Raw genomic sequence first — 19,258 nt, forward strand, 5'->3', positions numbered from 1 at the left:
GTGTGCGTGCGTGTGTGTGTGTAATCAGATTTAAGACAAAACTACGGCCACGCAGACCTCATGCCGCCTAATTCAATTTCACCGCAATTGAATTGAATTGCTAAGGCAGTTAAACCWTCCAGTACCCCTCTGTGTTTCACCTAACCCCCTGAGCCTACCGCTACATCCTTATTCTTAGATAAACCTCCATCACTCTCTCTTTCTTGCAGTTTCTCACGCTTTTACCATAAGGAAAACACTCCCTTCATTCTTGCAAAGAAAAGCACAATTCCCTCCACATTGGAAATTAGAGTGTGTGTGTGTGTGTTTCCAAGATTTTAGATTTTTAACTTGCTTCACTGAGATATCTGCTTTTTGCTTGAGCAAGGCTTCACTGCAGGTTACTCTAAGCCTGTGCATTAGCTCTCTGAGGCTCAGTGAGTCTCTCCGCTCTTCTGCAGAGGTTGGGGATATAGTGGRGTTTRCAGCGGGACACCACTTGAAGAAAACGGAATGGGTTATCAGTTTAGTGGCTTTTTTTTTGGCTTTTTATTTTTAYTGGYGATCAAGCCCACATTACCTGTTTTTCGGCAAAGTATCCCCATGCTCCTCCTAATGTGAAAAATATCTTAAATTATGTCCATGTAGGATTATCTCAAAATGGCAAATTTAGAAAAATCCAACCATTTTTAATGCATAAAATAATTGGTACCACACGTTTGCCAATAGAACAGTTTTTAGTCCTTGCCTTTAACATTTCACAAAGTAGCATAGAGGCAGGGATTTTTAACCAATCCTCTGCATAATTTCTCTGAGCTGCTCTGTGTTGATAAACAGCCCATAGTATCATAGATCCTCCGCCTTACTTAAGTGTGGGACTGACATTTTTCTCTWTCATACAACACCAAACACACTTGGAGTTTTTGTTGCAGAAAGGTTCAATCTTATCAGAAAATTCAGTTCTAGTTACTTAAAAAAACTTATCAGCCTTTCTCTCTCTCTCTTTTTTTTTCTTTTTTTTTTTACTGTTCATCAGAATTCTCACATCTCGCAGGCGTTTCAATTCTTTGTGCCAATTGGTCCTGGAGCAGGACTTCACCTGCCATCCTCTATGTTCATTGGCCAAACGAGTGACAAGCGGGCTTCTCCTGACCTTTCAGCGGATGAACAACTTGCATGTCRCTGGAAAAAGGTAGACAAGAGTTGGAGTTTGATACTGAGAAACYTTTATCACCTCTTACGGTTTTCATAGAATGTTTTYCCTCCTTTAGTGCCACCTGCTCTTTGACTCCCTACAAGATCTTGTGGACCATGTCAACGACTTCCATGTGAAACCTGAGAAGGATTCTGGGTACTGCTGCCACTGGGAGGGCTGTGCTCGCAAAGGAAGAGGGTTTAATGCCAGGTGATGAAATCATTYGTTGAGGTCTTATAAGAGCGCATCAGATGTTCMGTGTTAAAAGCGACGTTTTACGTTTCTTTTTTGCTTGCAGGTACAAAATGCTCATTCACATACGCACTCACACCAATGAGAAACCACACCGTTGTCCCACCTGCAACAAGAGCTTCTCACGCCTGGAGAACCTCAAGATACACAACCGCTCGCATACAGGTTTGTGTTTGGCTTCCAACTAGCAATAAAGCTAAAATACAAAAAAAAAAATTMAAWYMMCYWARRMMRKKKTTKRWWWWMMRSYWAARRWWWWAWTWWTTTTYMAAMSKTTTYYTTTKSMRKYMWWAAMYWMMWTWAAAAAAATTACCTTCAAATATCAGAAGATATTATGTACCAAGAAAGGACGTAAAAAAAGCAAAACAACTCATGTTATACCTGAGAAACTTCATGGCGGTCAGTCTTTAAGCGCAGCTGTCTTACATGTCTTAGATGTCGCCCTRGTTTAACACATCTGAATCAAATGCACGGTTTATTAGCAGACCTCTGAAAAGATAAGTGACATGCTGCGGAGGCAATTAAACTATTTGAATCAATTGTGTTGGATCAAGCAGACATCTTAGACCTGAAAGACATTGTCAGTGAAGGACTGGAGCTACACATCCCTACTAAACGTTCACAAAAAATATGGTAGTATCTTATATTTGAGAGAGTTGAGGGCTCCATGGGCTCTTTCTGTGTCAGCAAAGGTCGATTGTGATTATTTTCTTTTCCACACTCAGAATTTTTGAATTTCTGGCACTTAAACGCGGTGATATTTGATGTTTATTATTAGAGTGTGAAGAAAGCATTTCTTAAATGTATTTTTTTTAGGACGTACATAAATTCTCATGTGGAAAATCTTTCCCCTCTTCAGGTGAAAAGCCYTACATTTGTCCTTACGAGGGTTGCAACAAGCGCTACTCCAACTCCAGTGACCGCTTCAAGCATACACGCACACATTACGTAGACAAGCCCTACTACTGTAAGATGGTAGGCTGCTTGAAGCGCTACACAGATCCCAGCTCGCTGCGGAAGCACATCAAAGCGCACGGCCACTTTGTGGCTCAGGAGCAGGGCCCCCCAAGCGGGGTAGGCTCTCTGCTGAAGGGAAGTCAGAGCGGAGGACCTTCTGGCGCTGGCAGTAAGGACTCAGAATTGCCCTACGTCAGCGGAGCTCACATCATCATYCCCAGAGCAGCTGCCGCTCTGCTGGGAGGCCACACCTTGCAGGGCGTAGGCGGTAGCCTTCCCTTGTCCCCTCTTAGCCCAAGGCCCCTGGACCTCACCACGCTGGGGAGCCCCAATTCGTCTCCAGCCAGCCTAGGAGGCACATCCATCTTGTCCTTTAACGGCTCCCCTCTGGGCCTGGCTAAGGCCCCTTTACTTTCCTCTGCCTTCCCTTCCTCGGCCCTTGGCCTGCCAATGGTTCCAGTACTGGGCCCCACTTCAGAGCRCCGGCCCCACCGCCACCAGGCAAAGAGGGGCAGAGGAGATGAAGCAGAGGATGAGATGGCTGGGAGGGTCCTAAACCTCTCCACAGGTGGGTCTCATGATCCCCTATCCTGGGTGGTCATTCCCCCCGGCGCTGTGGTGCTCAAGCCAGCTGTGGTTAACTGATACAAACACACGCACACACACACACACTCTCTCTATCTCACACACACATTCCAGAAGAGCTCAGGGGGTTGATGCCATAGTGAGGGTGTGGGATGTCAAAGGTGACATGGATTGGCTTGAACAATCAATTCCAGGCAATGCATTGAAAGGTAGGAGTTTGGAAAAAGACACACTTCACCTCACACGATTTAAGAAAACAACGCAAGCCTCTTGTATTGTTGAAGAACTAAACTTGAGGCCCAAGATCTGTGTTCAGGAATATGTACGGTCCTGGATTTGTATCACAAAGCCTTAAAACAAGGCTCCTCTTTGCTTTCTTATTTTATACTTTACTCATTCTGGCTGGTTCTGTGGAAAGGGACCGTAAACGTGACAGTCTTAGTGCTCTGTGTTTTTAAAAAAATGTCCTCCTTCATCATTGAGTATTTATATGACTGTACTTTGACAAGAGTGCCTCCAGCTTAGTGCTGAGGTACGGTGGCTCGCAAAAATATTCACACCSTTTGACGTTTCACACATTTTGCAACAATACAACTACTCCCAGGCATTAAGCAGTTCAGATTTACACAAAAGYAACYGTGTTGCAAATGAAAAACTAAAAGTGTGACGTATTTCTATTCAGCCCCATTTACTTTGATTTTCCAGTGCAACCAAGTACAGCAGTATAAACACAGCTGTTCTGTGGAGGCCTTTTAGTAGAGTTTTACGAAGACCAACTAGCACAAGACAGAGATAAAATGACTAAACCATTCTTGTGTTAGGATGGTCCAGTCAAAGAGGTGACAAGACCTAAAAACGTATGTTCAAGGTAGATACAATGTATTACTATGCAATAAATTGCGTTGGTTTCCATTTAAAAAAAAAAAAAAGAAGTTTTGTTGTTTAGACAAAATGTTATGAAGCTTAAGGGGTTTGAATRCATTTTGCAAGGCACTGCAGGCACCACAAAAGGAAGCACTCAGACACACGCATGTAATAGAAAGATGTTTCAAATGTTGTGAACATTTGAAACATACATTTGACAAACTTGCCGAACCAAAGCAAGTGAACTTATTACGTTTTATACTTCATTTAAGCAGAGCGCTTAACAGTGTCGACTTATAGTATTGAAACCTCAGAACTGCTGCTAAATTTTCCTGCTCCTCCTGCTTCATAAACTGGGCGAGAGCACTTTTGACAATCCGTCCCCGGTCTTGTGGAGGAGTGATGAACACAGACCAGGCCGGGGGCCGAACGAACAGACAAACGGTGGTTAAGCCACCTTGCAATGACCAACCATTACTTCCTCTCTTTTTTTTTTCCACAAGTGAAACTTAAGGCACTGGTTTGTCTGACTCCCCCTACTGGCGGGACGCGTCACAACCTCCCGACTCACAAAAACCAGCACTGTTCAGCTCCTGGATTGTCCAGCTGCTTTACTGTAATTCAATCAACGGGGCCGGGTTGTGTATAAAAGGCCCTCAGTGGTGATAAACACTACAGTCTTGTATTCTTTAAGCTAAAATGACCCCAAACCAGCTGTGAAAAACAGGTGGTGGGCCTAGCTACATGAGATTCGACCCCAATAAGCTTCAGCTGTGAAAGAAAGAAAAAAAACAAAAAAACAACAAAGAGGGAATGTTCACGTTGTTCCACAGCGGGAGATGGGATACACTCAGTGCTGCCTACAGCTGGACTGACTAGGACGCCACACTATCCCAAACTGCCTCATTTCAGTCTGTCCGGAGGGGCAAACAACATGTAAAAAAAAAAAAAAAAAAAAACTTCTGGGAAACACTTCATGGTTCGATTAAGCAGTAAACATGCACTTACTAAAAACTACCATGTTTTCTAAAATGTTGTATTTAAAGAAAATAGCTCTTATTTCAGTCCCCTTACAAAATCCAGCTTTTTGTTGGGCGTTTCGTCAGACTTGTGTTGCTCATGAAAAAGAGGATGGGGAGCAGGAGAGGATCCTTAAAACTCAACAGACTGACATCTCTCCTCGCACTTCGCCACTCCTCYGTCTCTTTCGTCGATGTTTGATGACGCTGGCTGTTTTTGAGTGTAATTTTTCATTTTCAAAACTTAGGAGCATAACTTTTCAATTTGAGAGCAAGACATTTTATACTGTTGTGCTCCMCTGCATAACTCTGCTCTSACATAAAAAAAAAAACTTGTTTGCTTAAAAAATACTCTACTCTTGCATCAAATCTTATTTTTGCAATCAGATTTGGTGCCTCTCGCACAAATATCTTACGCTCCATTTACACCTAAAGGCCAGTGATGTCAAAGTCTCACTTGTGATTCTATTGACTGTGAATGCTACCAACACTTTGTTCCAAGAGAAAGCAAAGAAAATCTAAAAGGTTTTTAAAGCATGAGGTGTAGGCTTCAAACAGGAGCAGAAGATAATTGTGCAAAAGGGAGGAAAGCAGATTATGCAAAAGCTTTTTTGTGCAGCTGAATATATTTATAAGCAGACATGATTATTTTCAAGTGCGGGAGCAGGGTATTAAATCAGGGCAGCACATTATCCGAAATCAAGAATTTCTGCTCTTAAACTGAAAATAGTATGCTCATATTTTTTTTTTGGCAAAAATCCCCTTGTAACTGTTTTATTTACCTGTTTCCATTTTATATTTTTGCCATTACTATGATTTTTTATTTTTTTTTTGCAGATGTTCAGACGAGACATTTTCTTTGTGATGTTGAAGTWGCCTCTTGTGTTCTGCCATGGCTGCTCTACAATCGGGTTTCTGCTGCCGGGGATGAGTTTTGTGAAGGGGTTGAAGTTGGTGGGGAAACATTTTTTGGATGGCTTTCCAGAGTTGTAGTTTCCAACCCGAGGCTGGCACTTCAAACGGACGGTTAGATCAATCAGAAACATCAAAAAATGTACCTAAATTTTAAACTTGTGGAAGTTTAGTTCTCAGTTTTGTCATTTGCAAAAGCCACAAAGACCACTTTTTTTTTTTTTTTTTTTTTTCAAACAGAGGGTCAACTTTTTCGACTGATTGGCAGCTTGAGAGGAAAGAGAAAGGGTTGTAAGGATGAGAGAATGGACAGGGGAGCGATTAGGGTGGAGGCTGCATGCCAGCAGAGGAAAAAAAAAAAGCAACTTGCAGCCATCCTGGGCTGCCGCTCTCCATCTGGCTACCCACCCACCAAACGGCCCTCWCAGCTCTGAAGTCACCGGCTGTGCTGGGCCCACTGTGGCAGCCTCTCACAGAAATACCAGCCTGCAGAAAACTAGGCCACTGAACTCTTCCTGCCCCCTCTCTCTTCTGTGTTACCCATCTTCTTTAGATTAAACCCGTGGCTCAATTCCACCACCTCCTGGTTACAAAACATTCACCAAAGAACATCAAAGTACACCAAGAAGAATTAGTCTCACATTAGAGCAGAAATATGTTGGTAATATAACCCACTGAGGTTGTTTTGATCAGAATTCCTGCAGGTCTATTAAGACTAAATCGTAGGTAAATTGTATGGCAAGCAAATATACCATATAACCAAACCATACCACATCAAATTGCTAGTGTACATTCTATTATACTCTATTCATCTTAATTAAATTAAATTTGCTAATGACAATTAAACTGACATTTCAGCACTCAAAATCCTTAAAACCTGATTTAGAAAAGTTTAAGATGTCTGTTCCTTAAAAGTAAACATTTTACCGTTTAATATCCAAGCTTTGTATGTTACGCACTCAAACCATTCAACTACTAATGCTTAAAAAGTACACACTCATTTTGATGAGATGAAATTCTCAGTACGGACGTCGAACACGTCCATTACATGACAAATTGGCTTGCCATACAGGTCGCGCGACAAGGCTCCTTCCTAATAACGCCACCTCCACACAGTTTAGCTCAAGCTTCAGGTCAGGTATTGGAAATGAGTAGTGTGCCGTGTGAATGGACAAAACCTAGCATGTAACGTCATCAGAGAGAGGCTATAAGTAAGCCAGACGTGGTTTCCATGGCAACAGCAGCGCCAACAGATGCAGCGGGCCTCCTCTGCTGAAAGAGGCCAGGGACAGAGACTCAGCGCCGGCAGCAGAAATCTCAGCACGACACGGGTCCAAACGGGATCCACATATTTTCAATATTAAATAAGCTGTATGATCCATTAACCCTTTGAGCTCAGCCTGTAATAATCTGCACTCCCCACCTCCCCCCCTCCCTCAACTGTATACGTTTGGGGATGCTGTCACATTATTTTCCAACGTCTAAGCTGTCTTTGTGTTGTTTTTGGGAAATACTCGCTACAGGGTCTCAAGTGGGACTCTGTTTTCTTATCATTAAGCATTTTTTAAAAGTGGTACGGGCTCCTGGAGTTGTTACAAAATCCCAGATGCCAGGACACAAAAATGCCCCACATCAGAGGCTCGCTTTGCTGGAAGTGCCACAGTGTTGCACAAAGGGTTAATGATATGACTAAGGCCACAGGAGGCCTGTTCAACTTACGTTTTTTTTGCACATTTGTGAGATATTATGTCAGTATTTTAATTTTTCCAAGTGCCTTTTTTATTACAGGTAAATATAGAAGTTATACACTATATGAGAAAAAGTTATATGAAAATATATTTTTCCTGGCACCATGTTCTGTGGTTGAACATGCAGAATTTTAAGCGTTGTAAAAGTCTCCAATTGGTACAACATAGCGGTGTTCTCCTGTTTTAGAGGAATTTTATTACGATATTGATAATAATGTCAATGAAAACAAAAATGTTTAATAAAGTTGCATTTGATAAGTGTGCTTGTGTTATTTGTATTTTTTTACATTTCTACATATACTGTTTCCTTCACACTATAACAATCATCTTATCCTCGTTTACATTCAACAAAAAAAGCATTGTTACCCGAGTTTCCAACACTGCAGTCACAAACATTATTTTTACAGACACCTGCTGTCTATATATATATAAAAAAAGACAATAATTGCATATTGTCTAATGGGAATTCACTGCCACATACAAAAGACTAAAGAAAAGACTTTATTGGGTTATAATTTACATGGGAGATTGGGGGAAGAAACTAGAGGTCCAATTTTATCCTTTATGTTTCTGGATTTTGCTGCGACTGCTGGTTTTGTTCTTGTTTCTGAATATTTAGCTCCTCATCCAGACGCTCTTTAGCTCGCACCACCTGCAATGCAAGAAATCGACACATGAATGACCAGCAGCGGAGGATAAAGCAGCTAAAACACTAACACTGCAACTGTAAATAACAGAATAACTCAACCACCTGGTGTGAGGTGTGAGTCATATTTTCTTAGTGCAGAAATCTGGCATTTTTCTGAGGGAAAATAATTAGGAACATGGTGTACACATCTGCTTTAATACAAAACATGTTCCATCTTAAGATTTCACGCAGTAAAGGGGGAAAAAGGGAGAAAGCGAGGAAGGACACTAGAGAGGAAAATACACAACGAAGCAAGAATGACTAAGGAAGGATGAAAAATGACAAGGAAACAACAGGAAGGAGGACATGAGACAAAAAAAGGAAAGACAAAGAAGCAACAATTGGAAGGGCACATTGAAGTGAGGAGGGAACTAACGACAAGGAAGAAAAGACAAATAAGGAAAGAAAGGTAGGATACAAAAGGGCACAATGAGGAAAGGACAGAAGGGAGGATGAAAAAGGAAAAGCAGAGATGGAAGGATGCAAAAAAGGAAGGAGGGCACAAAGAAGAATCAAAGGAAGAAAAGAACAATAAGAAAGAAAGTAATAATGGTGCATGAAAAAGGAAAAATGGCAGAAGTAAAGACATGGTTTTTTTTAAACAATAAAACCAAACATGTCTGTCGATTTTAAACACAGGTCTACAGGCCAAAACCAATCAGATTTTTGAATGTGTGTGCAGGTTGTGATGTAGCAAATCAAAAGGACTAAAGGGTGGAAAACAACCAGAAAATTTATAAAAGCAATTTTCATAACTTTAAGACATCTGAATCTTGAACAAACTGTGGAAATAATGTTTTGAAGCAAATCTTACAAAATAATGATTGATTTGTTGCTGTGGGCCTCACAAGATTTAAACTAAAATGTTTTCTTTTTTTGCTGTTATCCAAAAGTACAACTAAGGACGTGACATCACACATTAAGGTTAATATTAACATTGTGATTTTATGTGAAAGAATAGACTACTCACTTTTGATTGCAGGTACAGTGAACCTCCCACTGACTTTTCATTGACTTTGAAAAGGTGTTCATAGCTCTGCAGGATATAAACAGTTCAGACTCAGTGTGAAAGCACTTTCTTTTTAAATGTAAAAACAGCAACATTAATAAAAAAAAAAACAAAAAAAAAAACACAATATTTGTTATATATTATCAGACTCATAATCAACCAACTTGATTATAAATAAAGTTAAACATTTACAAAATTGTATAATTTTAAAAGCTTTGAGTATTAGCATTCACTAGGAAAAACACATGACATCTGAAGTTAACCCTGATGTTTAAACCACAAGTTTCTTCACTACACTAAACTCCAAACCAGAGTCAGTGTTTCCAGGTCCAAGTCCTTCAGTGAGCGATCTGAGCGAGGTGCTGAAGTGTGGAACATTTATAAAAACCTGCCATACTGCGATTTAAGCATGTCAGTAAGGAGGACACAACGGTTCCTGGTTGTACCTTCTGAATCTCTTCAGGACTGAGCGTGGAGACGTTGAGGATTTGTTGAGCCTCCTGTAGACTCATCCCGGTGATGCTGGACACTGCGGCAGACTGCTGCCCGGATCGGCCCCTGGCCCGGGCTGCTGCCTGACTCGCTGGGAGAAGGAGACACAACAGAGATCCATCCTGAAGTGACGCTATGCCGAGAATCAGACTAGCAGAAAGATAGGTTGTTGTTTTGCAGAAACATGAGAGCTGCTTCTAACACTTGAATAAAACTCCAGTTTTTCCAGGCTGTGAAGAAAGAGACCCATGTCTCATTCAATTTTGCTACTGTCATGAATAAACAATGGTATGAAAACATCAACCAGGGGCAGCTTTTGTACATTATCATGATATTGCTTCTGGGTTGTTGTGCAACCTTTTACCCAACATGGCTAAGCGCCTTCTTGTCAAGGAAAAAGTGATAACTTAGTGGGCCTCATGTTGTCCATGGCACAAAAAGTCTCCAGACCCCAAACTCATGGAGAACTTGTCATTTTTCTAAATATATATGTTAAAGATCAGGATATTTGTTTTAGTCTTAAAACTTGCACCTCTTTAAAGATTCCTTAAAGGTTACAGATTCTTTTAAAGAGGTGTAATAACATTTTAATCAAATCCATAACGGCAGACGTCAGGCTCAGGACAACAGAAGCATAAATACCTGCATACTCCTGTTGTAAAGCCCGGGCAAAAGCTCGTCCCACCACCTGAACACCCATCACTACGATCTGAGCGAGGTATTTAGCCTGAAAGTGTTCAGATTAAAACAGTTATTAACAGAGTCAGCAGGCTGTTTGTGACAAAAACAGAGACAGAATTCAACACACAAACACATTAACCGTCTTATTACTGAAGCTCTTTTGAAATGCATTAGGTTCGTTATGTAGAGCAACTTAAGAACACAGTAGCACTAAAAAAAACACCTTATTTCACCACGACATATTTTAGAGTTAACGCTGTACATAATCACATGAGGCCTGGCAAAAAATAACATGTTCTTACCATTTTTACGTCGCTATACAGCTTACACAGCCGATGTGCCGACTCCTGTTGTCACACATGCACATTGAAGGTTACAGAAGCGTCATAGTTCAAGGAAGATCGACAACTAAACATTCAGGACGAATCATCTTGGTGGTACGTTTTAAACATCGCCCTCTGCTGGGTGGGAGGGATGAATGCAGCGTCGCACCATATTCGGTGACCATCAACTGTTGTGACTCCAGAGGGCGCTGCTGAGAAGCAGCACTGAAATTCAGTAACATATACGGCTGTATTAATTTAAAGCCGAAAAATGCACAAATTGATAAAACTAAATTATGTGAATATGAGCCACTGGCTTGAGAAATTACTAAGATAGGTGTTACCTATCTTAATGAGAGCATACTAACCCTCACAGCAAAGTATTTTAAGGCTAACTTTATAGTTTTCACCGTTTAGTATGTATTTAGGGAAGCAAAGAGTCCAATCGGACATTCTATGTCTATCAGCATGCCTGTATGCCTGTCTGTCCGTGTGTTATGACCATCACAAACTCCAAATAAATAATTATTTTAAACCTTTTATAAATAAAATTAAGAAGAATGTGTCATGCATTTGTATTTAACCCATTAAACTTTTTTTTTTATCATAATAGGATTGTGAAGCAAATTTGAAAAAATCCTGAAAAAAAAAAAAAACATATAAGAGGCTGCAAATGTCTTGAGACATTGGTGGAGTTTCACCTTGACTCAGGGAACTGAACGCAGGCCACACTTAAAATTTTGACTCAAATTTTTTCAAAAATAAAATACAGTGAAGTTTGAGGCTTTAATGTAAGATTGATGAGATAACTAAGAAACTATTTTTGTCTGATGTGCATTTATCTAGTTTGTCATGAATGCAGCAGCATTGCTCAACACATTAAGTACAGAAGATAAGAGTTCATATGGTGTTTATTGCAAGACAGTTTTTGAAAAAAAATCCACAAACCATTACTATAAAAACAAAACCACAATGATATACGCTATATAAAAACAAAGCCCAGAACCAGTTAATCCAATCTAAACATACAACAGACCTTTAAAAATCACAAGCACATACATCCAGTGACATCCACCGTACATGTGTTCAACATGACGAGCAGGAAAACGCACGGCTGATTTGGCCGGATCACATCAGTCATTCTGAGGATGTAAACAATGTTGTTGGGTCAATAAATGGTTCTTAATGACTCCAACGCGGCCCTGAGTGACGATTACACAACGATGGCTTCACTCTTAAGTTACTAACACTGTGCTGTTTGCCTAATTAATACCATTCAAGGGGTATTTATTCCCCAAACTGTTAGAATATTAACAAGGGTTAAAGTTAAAAACATTAGACTACCTTGCAAACAAAGAGGAATGATTAAGTAAAAGCACAAAAATCCCAATTCCCCCCCCCTCATACAAACATTCCTTAATGGTTAAAAAGTTAATCAAACCCATTAACTTGGACAAATACACAATATCTACCATCTATCAACTGTATATCAATTTATGCTTAAAAAGAAAAGGAATCTATAGTTCCTAACATCAGAGACTCCCCTGACCCTGTTGTGTCCTTAAGTTTAAGGTGGCATCTGGTGCTGAAGCTCAAACCTGTTACAGTAACTGTGATTTGCATGATCATACTGGAAGACAATCAGTCTTAAGAACTTGTGCTGTTATAGTGGGCAATTAGAAAGCAAAGCAGTGGTCCCATGTCGAACCAAACATTCAAGATTTTATTTAGATCTACAAAATAAAAATGTGCCATTAAAAGATAGGAGAAACTAGCCTTAATTCTACGCTGTTTATTTAAGAGAGTTAACTGGTTATACGATTGGCTGCAGATTTATTCACATTTTCTGATTTGTTACTTTACTGTTGTGTGATTTTATATGATTATCTCATCAAATAGATGAATCCTTTAAAGATATACCAATGAAGACATTTGCTGGCACCCCTGGTAAAAATGTGTAGAAAGCATAGCGTAATCTCAAAATGAAAAAAAAAGGGGAATCAGAGCTTTCAATATTCGTACAATTAATCAGAAAAGGAAGATTTTACATTTGATCTTGTATAAAAAGCAAATGCTGACAGATTGTGCTTTCCAAGAGGAGATCATTTCTTCTATATGTCCCATTATTTGTTAAAGCAATTATTTTGTAAAATAAGATGTTTCTCCCATGAAATAAGTATATTAAAATGAAAGGTTGTATTTTTTTTCTTTGAAATTATGGCACTAAAACTCAAGATTCATTTATATTCAGGTTACATTTTTACCAAGGTGCCGACACTTATGTTGTCGTCTGTACAGAGAAGACAAATATTTTAAGCTCAAACTGAATGTGGGATTTCCTGCAGAGAAGTACTAAAAATTATGGAAGTTTAAATTACACCATATGAGTTTTTATGTAATGCATTGTTTCTCTTATTCGGTAGGCTGCGGTGTTTGTTTTCCCCAGGAGATTGTCCGGGTGATGTGTTCAAACGCGAATGGCAAAATAACTCGAGCTGTCCTTTCCTCTCTGCCGTTGGCACCATGACTTGAAGCAAAGCCCGGATGATGGCATCCTCTTCAATCATCCTGAATAAAAATGAGATCACTAAAATCAAAAAAAAAAACAACAAAAAAAAACTGCCATCATTTCTTGATTGGAATGAAAAGAAATGTTAAACTTCAGTCCGCTCAGTTTACATTCATTTGATTTCCTGAATACATTAAACTGTGACTTCAAGTTAAGAACACAACTAATGCAAATACACAAACTTCAGAGATAATATTACAAGAAAAAAAACAATAAACAAATACAGTTACTGGAAAAAAAGAATTTACGTCACTTGAACTTAAATATTTTGCTGCACTTCAGCCAAAAGTGCAAAATATTATCTTGAGATTTTATGTGGTAAACCAACAGAAAGTAGTGAAATTTTTGTGACATGTATTTTTTTAAATACACAAACATGAAAAGCACAACAAGAATCCAGCTACTTTTTAGAGAACAAGCAGCATCACGAAAACCAAGGCACAGCAGACCGGTCAGGTAGTAACTTTAGGAGATGCTTAAATCAAAGTTAAAGCAGTTAAAAAAAAAAAAAGGTATTAATACAGGGGCCTGAATACCATTTAACTCTTCTTCCAGTTTCTTTTTGAAGTCTGTTTGGCTGTAAACACAACAGTTTGACCTCAGTCACATGAAATAAGTCTAGATTTTGCTATAATTGTTTTGTGTGAAAAATCACACTTTTCAGATTTTTATTCCCAAAAATTGCTTGCATCTTTCCTTCCACTTCATCACTGTGCACTACTTTGTGTTGGTCCTTCACATAAAATATATGTTTTGTGTTTTATTTTCAAGAAGTTGTCACATGTACTCACCCACTCCTCGTCATCCACACCCTCAAAGGACTCCTGTGGCAGGGGGTCGTCCATGTTTCCCAGCTTAGCCACCATGGCACTCAGGAGCTATGTCACGCACACACAAACACGCGCACGCACGCAGACACACATGCGCACACACACACCCAGCACCAAGATCTCAGGAGGACACAGACATGCTTTTTTTCAGGTGCTACAAAAGGTCCGTACATCTGATCTACGACAAACTAACGCAAAGTTTCACCTCCTCTTTTTTCTGTTCATCTGTTTTTTCCTCCAAGTAAACAGATGAGGGCAGGTATTTCCTCACTGGAGCCTCTTTGGGGGCCTCACTCACTGAGAAAAAAAACAACACACAAACCCAGCTTCGCATGAAGCAACCAAACGTACCAGGACATGTCCAGAGTCGACATGCGGGTCTAAAGACGGCATCTTGATGAACTTTTAAGAGCTGTGTTGTGTCTGTAGACGCACCTGGCGTCATGTCTTTGGGCTTCAGGCCGAGCTTTTTATGCTGTCCGTTGGAGCCAGAGAGCCAGGCGGAGGCGGTGAGCGCAGGCTCCCACCACACTGCTGTGTCTGGGTACATGTCGTCCTGGAAGAACTCTTTCTGGAGAGCCAAAAAGGAAAAACGTTCTGTTCATTAGAAGTAAACACGAGTAAAAAAAAAAAAAAAACAGGCGGTGTTCCTGGAAGTGTTCGCAAGGGGGTTCGGTTGCCTCACTTTAACCCGGGGGACTCTAAAGGCCACCGGCTCTATGGTGGTCTTGGTGAGCATCAGTCCCACAGCTATCTCCACATCTCGCACGTTGCACTCCGTTTTAGGCAAAAAGGCAAGTCCCTGCACACAGAGGAGCACAGAATCCATGACTTTAACTTCAACTTCAATGGCTGTGTCGATGATAATTAGGATAATGTAAGTAGCCTTAGTACCTTATGAGGCTCAGGGGAGTTAAAACTGCTGCATTCAATAAAGTAGGGATCTTCTGGGACCAACTCATAAATGTAGACTCTGGTGTCACCCTGAAGAAAAGCAGAAAACATAATTTCATGCAAATTATGCTTTAGCCGTGATGCACTCTGCAGAGACTTCCGCCAGTTTATCTCTCATCTTACTCACTTTCCCAGTAAGAATTACAACGCTGGTGTCGGGGTCATAAAACGGGATAAGAGTGGAGGGAGATACGTTTAAAGCAGCGTTGGCTACTGGCCCGGATGACAGGGAGTCAGCGGAGAACAGGTAAAGTACTCTTTCGCTACGACTAAAACAGCAATAGAAAAGAGGACGAGAAGAACTTTGGTCAGTGCTGCTCAGACAGGAGAAAAGTAAATTTAAATTATTTAACATCCATGATGAACAGACTAATAAAAAGGTTTTAGTTTCCAGTACCTGTCAAATCCTGACACCAGCAGGTACTTCCCATCACACACCCAGACCACACGAGCTCCTCTGTGGCCCTCTGGACCCGGCCCCTCCTGGGAAAACCAAAACACCAGCAAATCTATACGCGTACTGAAGCGGCGTTACAATACGACGACTATTATGTAAGAACTGAGAGACAAATATTTATTACAAGAAAAGGACTGAATCCAATTATAAAAGTATCCAGACCTCTTTGAAGTTTTTAATATCATTGTAGAACAACTGAAAATGTATGAAACTGAAAATGCCAGATTATGATTATTTTGTAAGCTGCAGTTCTATAGTTTGTTGCCATACTTGCACAGGTGCTGTAGATTTGCGAGGGTCATAGATGCGAACTTTCCCATCCTTGCAGACTGTGGCCAGCAGCTTCCCGTCTGGACTCCACGCCATTCCAAACACCTGAACGGGAACATCGGGAAGAACCAAACCAGGAGGAAAACCTTCCATAAGTTTCCCTTCGAATTTATGGAAACATCTCTGCTCGTTCAAATTGTGCTTTCTTTGCTACAATAACAACCCACCTGGTCCTGGTGGCCAGTGAGAATCTTGACCTGCTCTCCGCTCTCCAGGTTCCACAGTCTGACTGTGAGATCGTAGGATGAGGACACCAGGACTCCACTGGCCAGAGGGTGAAACTTGATGGAGTAGATCTTCTCGGTGTGGCCTACAGGGAGTCGGGGGTAGCCATCAATACAACTGAGACTTCAAGAGTCACACCAGGAAATGTGCCAAGTTTATTTTCTTTGGCAAGTTTTCCGGATACATTTGAAATAAATACTGAACAAGCTGGAAAATGCTACTTCCTCCCCTGACATTTATTGAGTTTTCTTCAAACTCCCGCCCAAGTCAGGATCATTAATACATAGGTTTAGGTTGATTTTGTTTCTCTATGCAATATGACCTACCTTGCAAGACGAGCTTAGGCTCAGTCAGCGTCTCTTTCAGCCCACCCTCAGGTACCTGCCACATCCTGATTTTAGCATCATCTCCAGCTAGAAAGACATTCAAATATAAACTCAGAGTCATGCTCAGATGGAGGTTGTTAGTAAGGATGTATTCACTCACCCACTGCCAGTCTGTGTGTGTCAAAGGGGTCCCAGGAAAGGTCGGCCACATTTACAGAGTTTTGGATGGTGGGCAGAGCTGTGTCCGGCTGCCTCCCAGGTCCAGAGCGCTGAGGAGAGGAAAAAAGTCAAACGGCTGGAGTACAGCTGTGGTTTTACATCTAACAAGCACTAACAGATCTAAATTCTCATGGCGTCGAAGGGGCCTTTAGCTCCACTGGAAGTCAAAAAGCACATTAGTTTTGAATAAGGATTAATAGGGAATGTGTGTATACTTTTTGGTAAGTTTCCTTAAGTATAACAAATAACAAAATGTTTTTACACATACCTCAAACACAGCAATCTGGCCTCCTGCGATGGCGAGCGGGACGGCCACACGTTGGCGGTTTACGCAGAAGCCGTCACACTCGCCTGGCGTCGTCAGGTTGAGGTTCCGGATGTTGGTGATGTGTTTGTCCCGGTGCATCACCGCACCCTGGATGTGTCGGAATTTGGATGTTGGTCCTGATTAAAAAGACAAAACAAAAAAAGAAAACCTTACTTTAAAAAAAAAAACCCAAACATCTAACATTTTTTATTCTAAAAATACGGATGTTTGCATGCGTTAGTTTCTACCCAGCATGCTTTGGATTGCCTTCACGCTCTGGCTGGGACTGGGGAGGAAGCCTGAGGAGAGACCAGAGGTGGAGGAGGGAGAGCGGGACGGGGCAGCGGTGCTGCTGGGGGTGCTCAGAGGACTACTGGAGGTGGAGCAGCCGTGAGGCTGATCCTGAAAAGAGCAGAATGGCGTTTTAAATTCTTCTAATCAAACATAAAGCTTGTCCTGCTTTAGAAAAACAAAAACACATTTTCTTACCTCTTTGCTTTCTCCGCGGGGCAGCTCCTTCTTAACAGGCGTCGGTTTTGCTGCTGGTTTGGGTCTCTTGTCTGGGTGGAGGCTGACTTTATCCACCTTGGGACCAACAGAGCTGCTTGTTTGAGCAACCTTCAAACCTTTCTTAGCTGTTGTGAGCGAGGTTCTGTTACCTGTTTGTTCCCTCCCTTCCACCACTCCTCGGCAGACATGGCTGGAGTCGTGCCCACCGTGTCTGGGTAAAGGTCATCATGAAACTCCTGGCCTGAACTCTGCAAAACAAAGAACGAGGTACAAAAGTGCAAGCAATAAAACATCTGTGGAGAGGAAATCAAGATATACGCGGAGGCCGGAAATCTGTTGTTTGCCGGCGATACCTTGCGAGGGACTTGGTAGCTGATCGGAACGATGCAGCTGTCTGTCAGCTGAAGAACACGCACCACTTCACAGGAAATGACATCCAGTGCCAACTTTGGCACCATGGCAGTGCCTCGAGTTGAAGCGTCAGTCAGACAGTGACTCACTGTGAGAAAGTTAAGAAAAACAGGGAACAATATAGGACAGAATTTTAAAAATAAAACGTTTCTAAGCATGCACAAAAATAACCACATTTTACCTTGAGTAAGGAAAGGCTCAGCGGCAGAGACTTCAAAACAATCAACTGCAGTGTCTCCCTAAAAAGGAGAAAGAGAAGCATTAATAAATCTGAGTATCTTCAACATAATATTTACAAGAAGAACACAAATATACAGCTTACAATGCCAGCGAGCAAGAGGAGACCAGTGTCATCATCAAACAGAGGGACCAGCATCCTGTAGATGGAGACAAAGATGAAGAAAGACAGAAAACATTGAGAAATTTTTCTTTGCTTTTGCATCACTTAGGGTTTTAAATTACAGCAGGTTCAAGTTGGAAGGTGTAGCCACTAGATGGTGCAGTTGACTCAGTAAAAGGTGTCTTCAACCCCTTCTACAAACTCTGCCACACAAAATATTTTTTCCCCCACCTGTAACAATACTGTGGAGGCTATGCACACAACAACGAATACTTTGTATTTCTGTTGAAAGTCAAGATTAGGCTGCTCCATATAAATCGGTCACAGCATTTCCCTCCAAAACAATCATCAGGTCCTGGACAGAAAATTAGAGAACTAGCCAAAGTAAAATTTAGAAAGACCTTCATAAAACTGAAGAATCTGTTGAAGTTTCTGCTTGGAATACAAAAAAAAACAAAAAACATCTTTCTATGTAAAAAAGAAGGTTGTTTCCACACTACAGCACAGAATTGGCCATGTCTCTTCGCATCTCTGGTAAAAATGTACAAAAAAATCCTTAAAAAATAAAATTGTTTTAGTGCAATCTCCCACTTAAAATTGTAGAAATCCAACTTTTATTCAGTTAGAAACAAAATCTATTATGAAATAATTATTTTCAACAAAATCCCTTGAGACTCAAAATCCCTGTAAAATAAGTAGTCCATGTGGCTTTTTTTCAATTCATATTTATTATCTTGGTAAATATCTTTCCATTTCTGTTGGCATCAACAGAAAACCACAAGAGAACATTGTGATGATCTTTGGGAATTTTTTTGTTTTGCTTCATCTTGGTATCCTGCTTCCTTGTTCCCTGTGTGTTTGCTCAGCCATTTTTCCCCACTTCCTGAGTCCATCTTGTTTTCCTTCACAGCTGTACCCTGTTCCTAATCAACCACCTGTTCCTTGTTCAGTAATCAACTCTCCATCAGTTTGATAAATCCTACTGCTGCCTCCAGCATGTTTCCTGGTCCTTGTAGTTTCCCTAGACTTTGATTTTTTTTTCTTTTCTCCTTGTTTTATTAAGCAAACATTTGTAT

At 40.8% G+C, this 19,258-nt stretch overlaps 2 protein-coding genes across 4 annotated transcripts in view; one reads left to right on the plus strand and one right to left on the minus strand.

The window, feature by feature from the left end:
- Positions 1–7,772, plus strand: part of glis2b (GLIS family zinc finger 2b) — a 29,843-nt gene extending 22,071 nt beyond the window's left edge. The window contains exons 4-7 of the mRNA XM_008416700.2: positions 1,016–1,171; positions 1,251–1,384; positions 1,473–1,591; positions 2,286–7,772. Coding sequence (XP_008414922.1) covers positions 1,016–1,171; positions 1,251–1,384; positions 1,473–1,591; positions 2,286–3,028 — 1,152 coding nt within the window. The 3' untranslated portion in view covers positions 3,029–7,772. The remainder of the gene's footprint in view (positions 1–1,015; positions 1,172–1,250; positions 1,385–1,472; positions 1,592–2,285) is intronic.
- Positions 7,773–7,993: 221 nt separating this feature from the next.
- On the minus strand, positions 7,994–19,033 carry LOC103469186 (mitochondrial import inner membrane translocase subunit TIM16-like). Of its 3 annotated transcripts, XM_008416699.2 has the most exons (23): positions 18,584–19,029; positions 18,165–18,219; positions 18,024–18,081; positions 17,785–17,930; positions 17,581–17,679; positions 17,411–17,506; positions 17,170–17,323; positions 16,883–17,058; positions 16,556–16,664; positions 16,396–16,482; positions 16,012–16,154; positions 15,785–15,889; positions 15,455–15,540; positions 15,185–15,326; positions 14,998–15,087; positions 14,789–14,905; positions 14,539–14,674; positions 14,309–14,400; positions 14,065–14,151; positions 10,343–10,427; positions 9,655–9,791; positions 9,170–9,235; positions 7,994–8,163 (listed from the first exon to the last, which is right to left on the minus strand). In XM_008416699.2, exons 2-23 carry the CDS (start codon positions 18,216–18,218, stop codon positions 8,074–8,076), a joined length of 2,355 nt encoding a protein of 784 aa, XP_008414921.1. In that variant the 5' UTR covers position 18,219; positions 18,584–19,029; the 3' UTR covers positions 7,994–8,073. The 3 variants fall into 3 exon arrangements, with proteins under 3 accessions (XP_008414921.1, XP_008414920.1, XP_008414919.1); XM_008416697.2 differs by lacking the exons at positions 7,994–8,163; positions 9,170–9,235; positions 9,655–9,791; positions 10,343–10,427 and adding an exon at positions 11,598–13,272 and having other exon boundaries at positions 18,584–19,033; XM_008416698.2 differs by lacking the exons at positions 14,065–14,151; positions 14,309–14,400; positions 14,539–14,674; ... (14 more) ...; positions 18,165–18,219; positions 18,584–19,029 and adding an exon at positions 10,684–10,808.
- Positions 19,034–19,258: the final 225 nt, after the last annotated feature.

Source organism: Poecilia reticulata, linkage group LG8 (genome assembly GCF_000633615.1).
Source record: "Poecilia reticulata strain Guanapo linkage group LG8, Guppy_female_1.0+MT, whole genome shotgun sequence".
Classification (NCBI taxonomy): Eukaryota; Metazoa; Chordata; class Actinopteri; order Cyprinodontiformes; family Poeciliidae; genus Poecilia; species Poecilia reticulata.

Excerpts from the sequence above, each read along its gene's own strand:
- LOC103469186 (XM_008416699.2), bottom strand. The coding sequence starts at position 18,218 with ATGCTGGTCCCTCTGTTTGATGATGACACTGGTCTCCTCTTGCTCGCT. Across the intron at positions 17,931-18,023 it reads TGAGCCTTTCCTTACTCAAG|TGAGTCACTGTCTGACTGAC; the intron begins GTAAAATGTGGT and ends ACTTTCTCACAG. Across the intron at positions 15,088-15,184 it reads TTGTAATTCTTACTGGGAAA|GGTGACACCAGAGTCTACAT; the intron begins GTGAGTAAGATG and ends GCTTTTCTTCAG.